At 40.7% G+C, this 8,751-nt stretch overlaps 1 protein-coding gene across 1 annotated transcript; it reads right to left on the reverse strand.

Annotated features, from left to right (window-relative positions):
• Positions 1-625: 625 nt before the first annotated feature.
• FAM162A (family with sequence similarity 162 member A) lies at positions 626-8,746 on the reverse strand. The gene is made up of 5 exons (XM_084226834.1): positions 8,595-8,746; positions 7,449-7,568; positions 5,146-5,254; positions 1,944-2,052; positions 626-871 (listed from the first exon to the last, which is right to left on the reverse strand). Exons 1-5 carry the CDS (start codon positions 8,608-8,610, stop codon positions 785-787), a joined length of 441 nt encoding a protein of 146 aa, XP_084082960.1. The 5' UTR covers positions 8,611-8,746; the 3' UTR covers positions 626-784.
• Between the last annotated feature and the right edge of the window lie 5 nt (positions 8,747-8,751).

Below are 8,751 nucleotides of genomic sequence, written 5' to 3' on the forward strand. Positions count from 1 at the left end.
CACTCTTAGGTGTCAGCTGCCACACCGTGGTTCTCTGGAATGCTATTTCACTCATCTCCTTCCTCATTTTCTTGAAGACAGGCAGTTCTTCACAGGAAGTTATCCCTCACTTAAACAAATGCAGACAGAATAACAGGACCTAGACCAAGGAATTAGGCTTTCTAATACCTTAGGATGATTTTGCTGATGTTACTGTCTGACCTGCATTAACTTTTGGCTCAAGGGCTCCCTCAGTAATTGTTCTGTCTTGCACAAAGAGGAACATATGGATTATTTGAAGTAGCCAGTACCAATACAGAACAAATACAGTTCCATTCTTGCTGAGGAAACCTGAAATAGTCAGTGATAGTGGATGGCTGGCTAGTGAAAGTATTTTGTTTGTGCAAGTGAAAACCAAATGGACCCTTCTTTTGTGTTACAGTTACCTTTCTGTAAGTAAGTGGTAAGTAAGAACATGAGACTTCATGCAGGGGCTTGGTACCGAGAATGCAGGTACAGGTCCTGCAGTACTTTAAAAGATGCTCTGGTGAACAGCACATGGGAAACAATTACATTGCTTATCCACTTCCCACTAACCATGAAGAAAAGAGTTTGGAAGAAAGGGGCAGTTATAAGGAAAAGCAGATAGGTATTTCTGGTTTTATTGACTACGGGACAGCAAACTCTTTCTTCTTGGACATGGTTTGTGCAGAACTAACATACAGGAAAGATGTGATCATATCCTGTCAGCGCTGAAAGGGACTTTGCTTTTCTACCCCAGTCCTTGATCTCTTCATTTCCTCCTCTATGGTTTAGCAGATGCACCTTCCGCTCTCAACTTGGCTTTCTTCTCCAGGTTTATGTTCGTAAGAGATTCATGTCTTTTCATACCCTACAATGTAATAAGATCATCAGTTATCACCTGAAGGACCACTGAGTTGAAACTTGAATCAATAACTTACCTGACCTATCTTTACCAAGGCACAGTTCTGTCAGCTTTAATACCAGGAAGACAAGAGGGTTAAAGTAAAATATTGAGATTATTTTGGCTGAAAGTAACTACTTCTCTGGGAATAAATTAAACCCTTTTTTTTCAAGGCACTAGCAGATACATTCTGTGCTTCTGGCAGTATTTAATACTGATCTGATTGTCATGAGACAGAGAAACAAATCAAAAGTTAAATATAATCAGAGACTCACAGAATATTTTGATATGGAAGGGACCACATGGATCATCAATTCCAACTCTTCACTGAATGGTCCACTGGGGGATCAAACTTTCAACCTTGGCGTTATTAGCACCATTCTCTGGCCAACTGAGCTCATCTCAGGAAATGTAAATAATTCCAGCTGCTTTGAAAACAAGGATTCCAAAGTAGCTGTCCTCTCTTCCAGATACTTGCATTCATACTTCTCTAGTACAGAAGAAAATGCTCTGGGAATCATCAGTGTTTGATCTCTGCTGTTAAAGCCAGGAAAAAATCCTTCCACTGTTTCATTTCAGAGTGCTGCATCCTTTTCATTGTAATAGACAAATTCTGATACAAAATGTCAGGTGACACTCAGTAGCTCACAGTGCTGGGGTTAAGACTGTCACTACTTGTGAGGTTTCTCTAGAACACAGTAGTCCATAGAAACCAGACCTGAACATTGTCATCAGAAGAGAGGCAGCATAACAAATAAGGTTCTTCTGCCACACAGACGCTTTAAGCTCAGGGGTTTTTGTTTAAAGGAAGCATCTTAATGGTGACATCATCCTTTTCTGATGAGAATTAGTCAATGAGGGTCACTTCTGGGGAACCAGGAGGCCTTGTTAAAATTTTGTTCAGTGATAAAATGACAAAAAACCCCAAACCAAACAAAAACTGCCAAACCCCTAAAGCAAGGCAGTACTAAAAATCCCTAGAGGAACTAAGTTTAAATGAAGGTTTATTTGCCCTCATCAGTCCAAATTCTGTGCTTACCTCCTTCCCTCTGATCACCATGGCGATGCATCCCACTATTGTCAAGGCAATCATGACATAGCTGAACTTCACACGCAGGGTGGTCTTTGCTGCTCTCACTGTCTCAAGCCTCAAGAAAGAATAAAAGACCACACTCATTATCAGAGACTCAATTCACCTGGCTAATTATTTCATTTCTCCTATAGTGTGCCGTCTTGGTAGTTTTGTGGAATGCTAACAGCACTTGGCTCTTTGCACAAAAAAGTTGTACAACAGAAAAGGCTGATCTCTAAGTACCTTGGGAGATACGTGGTAACAGAGGCATTCCTCTCAAAGCCCGAAACAAGCCCAACTTTTTAAACTCAGCTTTTTCTGTTGTTAAAATACTGCCTTTGCACCCCATTTGACTGCAATACTAAAGAGGGAAGGATGCAGGATTTAAATGTGTTTGTTCATTGTGGAAAGAACAGGGAAAAGAGAGGAATGATTTAACCAACACTGTATTTTTCATACTGTCAGCTCCCTCTGTGCTCACTACCACCTTCCAGTATCTGCAAAGTCAGGGAGAACTCATCTGTATTGTAATTGTGATGTATTCAACATAGTAAAACATGCATTTTTCTCTCAATAGCAGAAGTCTGGTAAAACCCAAAATATGGTGTTTTAACAGTTGAGAGTTCATTGGGCAGAGGGAAGCATTAGCACAGCTTTGCAATTTCTTCTGCCTGAACTTCACAGTGGTTTCATTTATGATGCAGTCTTATTTCTCAGCAAGGTGCTTCCTCTGCTACAGGACTTAAAAGTGACACACAGAATGCAGCACTCAGAAATTCTGAACAGGACTTGGTAAAAGACCAGTGGTCCCACTCCTGTTGGAGTAAATAGTCCTAAAGGATCTGCTTCCCTGAGAAACAAAGGAGGCATGGAGGATTGTAAGCTTTACTACATCAGCTCTGGAGAGAGGAACTTTTAAATTATTTTTTTTTTTAATTTTAGGGGGCTTAGCTAGCCACACCAGTAGCTATACCATCCTTCTGGGAAACCTGTTGCCTACTCTGCTGTTATCTTTGAAAAACCAAAAGTCTTCCACCAGAAGAGTAGCAGTTATTGACCCCTTCCAGCTGTGTAGAGTCAAAACAAAAGATATTTTCTTGAGTTAACTCTGAAGATCATTCTACCCAAATGGCATCTTGGTTACAGCAGGTTTTCAGTCTGTGTTAGAGAGAACAATGCAAGAAGGGCCAGTGAAGCATTAATGCTTTTTAGAAGTGCTTTCCATAATAACCAAAGACCTACACCCTGTATATTTAACTCTCCTTGCAGAATTTAGGGCAGATAACTCCCTTATCAAGGAGGGCTGATACTCTCACTGATTATATTTGGCACATGACAAAATTCTAGAAGACTGGAGAAGCACCAACACTGTGTAATGAAAAGAATAAATGCATCAAACTAGGTTAATTATACCCCAAAACTAATGTGGAGAATGGATTTAAAGGAACTGGGAAATTATATGGAATCTGTTACTACATTTTGACCTTATGTTTGGAAGGAAAAAAAAAGGTAGTTCAGGATCCATGGTAGTTCAGCGTGGTAAATCACACAGGACCTGAGAGCTGAGAAGTTTTGTTCTTGTTTTTGTCAGAGCATTGATTTGAGTACAAGATTTCTGATCATAGGGAACAAACACATGCATCTACAATGAAACTAATGGTTAATTTTAGCATCCAGGTTATGTGCTTCTGCTAATAATCTGCAGTGAAAGCCTTGAGTGCAAGCTGCAATTAAGCTGAAATGCACAGCAGTAGGATTTTAAAAAGTTTTGCTAGTTAATTTTGGAAATACTTTAGATGTGTTAAGAATTTACAAGAGCAAAAGGTAGATATCTAAACACAACTTGCATTTTAAATCAGTTCAGTGGCTAAGTTTAACATTTGTTTAATAAATTGGTTGCTTCACCACATTTTACGAGATTACTGAGTTATAGCACAAGCCCTTACAACACATAAATAATCTCAGATTAATTAATTAATTAATCTCAGAACAGGAAAACAAGTTTTTGTGCTTTTATAGTTCTCAACTGTCTTCTCAGATTTGGCTGAATTATTTGTCTAAATAAAAAGAATTCCCTATGCACTTGCAGAAATGGTCAGCTTTTATCAGAAGTTGGTTTGTCCTTTCAATAAACTACTGAAATCAATCACTCTGCTAACTCTGTTTTCTTAAAAAAAGACTCATAAGAAATGTTTGGTATGCAAAAATATATGAAGTGATAGTAAGTTTTAATAATTTACTCCTGTATATGTATTTCAAATGTAGTTTTAAGAAAAATTATTCAAGACAAAATGGATTCCACTTTTAACAAAATTCATTCATTTTGATACATTTAAATACAGGGGTGGATTTTCAATTCCCACATGGTGCATACGAACAAACAGATAATATATAAGAGGGCAGCTACATCATTTTCTTATTCAAGTAGTGCAAGATTTGCTGTTTCTTTTTAATTTAAATAAATACATGTATTTAAAAGCATTTTGAGCATGTTTTAAAAGATAACTATACTACCACTAGGAATGTTTTTTAAACTAATAGTTGTCTATTGTTGATAAGTTTGATCTTAATTTTTGGTGTGCAAACTAGAACATCCAGTTTTATTTTCTACTTTTCATATGGGACAAAGCTTTTGGCATTTGGACTCAGCAGCAACAGGGAAATTTTGACTATATATAGTCAGGGAGCCTTAACACTGTTTGTTAGTTTAAATTCCAACAGGAAAGGAAGTTGGCCCATGCCCTTTAGGTATTCATTAATAAACATTTAAATGAGTTTCAGTTATTTTATAGCTGTATATGAAAGTTTCCCACTGCAAGAGACTGACATGTAATGAAAAACACTAGAAAAAGCTCACACTAGTGTTTGAAAAAGCTTTCTAATTGTGAGAGAAGAGTAAAAATGAACTGACGTGACATGGTTTTCTAATGAAACAACTGATAAATGCTGGTCAGCCCTTTGCAAAAAAAGGAAAAAAATCCAGAGGGATACATTATATTAGCACAAGAGAATTGCTGAGGTCATTTCATCTATAAGGATGATACACCAAACACAGCAGGGTAAGGTTTTTCAGCAGTGCAAACCCATTCCTTTTTAGAAAGGAGTTGCATGCAATAACTTATTTCTGCATAGACAAAGTCTCTTTTACAGTTTCAAAAGCAGCACTTACGAGACAGTCTCTGGAATATCCTCTGGCTTTTTGAAATTGCCTGCCCACACCAAAAACTTTCTCTCCCAGGGTGTAGGCCTGTATCCAGGCACTCCAGAAGCAGATCGACCTTAAAAATCCCCAACAAAACACACAAAGACAAAACAACAAAACAAAAGTCAGAGAGGCTGGATGGTCAGAGCTGTAACAAAACCAGTTAGGGTGAGCAATGCAGAACTCTAAATATGATTGTTAGAGGTGGTTAGAGAATGAAAACTGTATCACAGATTAATTAACAAATGTGCGAATATGGATTAAACTGAAGCCATGTAAAGAAAGCCAAATCATTCTTAAAACCTCTGTATCTGCAGTCTAAATATGCAGAAGTTGCTCCAGCATCTAAAGTTCCTAAGGTACTGTATTTCATGTAAATAAGGTTAAAAAAAGAAGAAATCAAATGGAGCAGCTACAGAAAAGTCAACATGTTGCACAGTAACAATAAAAGCCAATATAGCATCACAGAATGTTAACTTTTTCAGGCAGTGTAAGATTTTATCTGAAGGTATAAATAAACAGATGACCATAGGCAAAGATTGGACACATAATTTTCAGCTCAGTCTTTCAAACACCACAAACAAAATATTCATAATGTAACAGGGGAAGCTTTTCATATATAACACACCATTAAAATCTAAGAAACAAAGTGCAAAGATAGACAGCTTCTTCCTTTTAAACAATAGGCAGTATCCCATATGGCCATGTTGTCCCTCATGGATTCATGAATTATCTAGGAAGCGAGGTGGATACAGTTTGTTGACAACACCAGGTTATTTAGAAACATAAAAAGAGGGCTGAGCCCAAAATGCCACAGGGCTTTAGAACCTAGAGTCAATCAATTGGCCTGGGAACTCCCTTGTCCATAAACAAGAAGCAATTCCAGTTCACACACAAGTGACAGACTCTGCCCTCACTTATAAACCATTACCTCGGCCTGAGCAAGGCCTTGGGTTCCACAGTGGTTTTGGCAAGTGACAGGAAAACAGCAGAACTGTCAATGATAGGAACTCAGACCAACACAACAGCATTGCTGTGCCTCTGTGTAAAACTGTGACTCCAGCTTTTTGAAAGGCATGGGAAAGACTTACTTAGGGGGAGCTGAAATAGAACAGGCACAGGTATGGAATGGTCACCATGTGAGAAACTGTGTCACAGACTGAGACCCTCTGGCCTGCAAAAGCAGTGACTGAAGCTCGCTTCAGCCCAGCAGAGCATTACAAGAGACATTGGGAGTGTGGATTATAATGAGGTCTTGGTTTGAAAGGGGTACTGAATAAAAGAAAATCAGATCATAAAAAGTGCACATTGGGTTAAAAAACAAACACAAGACTGTAGCTGAGGAATTTCTTCTTAGAGAAGAAATTCTTAGGGAATTTTAGCATCCACATTCTTAGAGAATGTGGATGCTAAAAATACATCCAGCTTCAGGAAACTAGACAAATTTGTCGGGGAAAGAAACATCCAGTGAGGACTATTAAACACCAAGATGCCACCTCTGGGGCAGTGGTGTTGAGGAACCCTCTTCCTATTCTCTTCCTTAGGCTCTTGCTGTAGGTCACCATTCCCACTTCACAAAAACCTAAGGGACTACCTTTAGTGGCCCCTGCTGGAGACATCACACTTTTAAGGAGACCTTTGTCCTACCCAGTACAGCTGATCCATGTTTTTAACACAGAGTCCTGCTTCACATCTGTGTGCTCCTTTTCTCCTTCATGGGTGGGCCAAAAGGAACCTGTGATACAGGGAGCACAGAAACTGTCCCATACATAGTGAAAAAATGTTTCATGGCCTGAGCTTTTCCTGACCAGCTCCACCCTTAAACATGAACAATTCAGACTCTTCCCTGCAGGGCATGTTCAGTTTTTGGAACAGCTGGAGCTGGCTGCGCTCCGAAAAACTGCAAAAGTCTTTTAGCTCACACAACATTCCTAAACATGAACAGTTTACAGTGGGGCTGAACAGGCAGTTCAGGAGCCAGTTCCAGGAGCCTCAGTGTAGGAGTGTGCACTAGATAAGGCTCTGGTGATCTGCTACAAAGTGAATGCTGTGTCACCTTCACAAATGAAAACATTGACCCCTAGCTCCTTGTTAGAAAACAAGACTTCACCAAATTTAATGCTCCATTTTTCAGTCTAGGGACCAGAACTCTCACAAAATCAGGGATATGACCACCTGTGTCAGCCAAATTCCTGTTCAGATGATTTCAGCATGGATATGCAAGTATTCCATGGCATGAAACATTCCATGACTTTATCAAAGACCCTTACTCTTTGTCTGAAAGTCTTGCTGGGGTTTAACACACAGCCTTCTGCTTATCTTCGGGTCCACTCCTTCGGTCATCCTCAGAACCGAGGGAATATTTCTTCCCAGCAGTTTAACAGCCCTATCTGGAAGAGAAAGCAGAGGAAGCAAAGAGTCCAAATTTAACTCAGAGCAGTAGAAAGTAGGAACCAGCTTTTCAATTGAAGCATTTTAGGGTTTTTTTTTTAACACAAGAGGATAAAAAGAAAGAAAACCAATGGGTACAAGCAAACACAAAAAGTACCAGATTTAGTTGTAATAGCCTACCAAAGAAATTAAAGCGTGCTTATAAGGTGTGCCTTGAGCTTGCTCAGTAATCTCATGTAGAAAAATGTGAATGCAACTAAATTAATTTAGGGGGAAAAAAAAGCAAGATAATGTTCTGCCAGCAATTTCTAAAACACATTACAGTTTCCAGAAACTAATCTATACATATGCTTTAGATACACTTTGGATGGTGCTATTTCAAGGACTGCACATCAGCATTCTACCAACCTTGTCACATCCCAAAAGCATTGACAGAGTCAAATTAAAAAGGCAGAATATTTAGCACTGAGAGGTAACTACTTTGTAGCGCATTAGAAAAGGCCAGGGCACCTTATATACAAACACATACTTCAAAGAAAGCGCTTCTAATGCATTAATTAATATAATGAAAAAGTTCGGGAAAGAATCCAAACCAAACCAAACTAACTCAGAAAGGCAAGAGAGGCACTTTTAAAAACATAAAATGACGGGGTTTTTTTACTTCGTTATACTGTTTGAAGGTGTCTCTCCTAAGGCCCTTTACTTTCGAGGAATAACGTACTCCCGCTCTGAAAAAACAGTAATTTACATTTACAGGGGACACCCCCAACCAAACCGGCCCCTTTTCAAGCTCTTTAGAGAAAGCGGGGCACAGCCCCGCTCCTGCCGCTGTTCTGGACGCCCGTCCATCAGACACGGCCCCTCACGCTCGGCTTCGCTCCCGCCGCAGCGCCGGCCGGGGCCGCCCCTTCTGCGCTCCGGGCCCGGCCGCTCGGGCTCCCGGGGAGGAGGCGAAGCGGCGGCAGCCCCGGCCCGGCCGCGGGGCTCGGTCACTCCCCGCCTCCTTCCCTCCCTCCCTCACTCACCGGCGCGGCCCCACATGGCGCTGCCTCGGCCCTGCTGGGCGCCGCTCAATGTCACCGCTGGGCCCCGCCCCGGGCCCGCGATTGGAGGGAGCCGCGCCGCGGGGCCCTCGGGGCTGCCGGGGCCGGCACCGCCTCCGGTGGGGGCGGCCGGAGCTCT

Source organism: Fringilla coelebs (assembly GCF_963513975.1).
Source record: "Fringilla coelebs genome assembly, chromosome: 2".
Classification (NCBI taxonomy): Eukaryota; Metazoa; Chordata; class Aves; order Passeriformes; family Fringillidae; genus Fringilla; species Fringilla coelebs.

Coding starts and splice junctions, on each gene's coding strand:
- FAM162A (XM_084226834.1), bottom strand. Junction 5,255..7,448: donor GCAAGACTTTCAGACAAAGA/GTAAGGGTCTTT, acceptor GGGATTTTTAAG/GTCGATCTGCTTCTGGAGTG. Junction 2,053..5,145: donor GATATTCCAGAGACTGTCTC/GTAAGTGCTGCT, acceptor TTCTTTCTTGAG/GCTTGAGACAGTGAGAGCAG.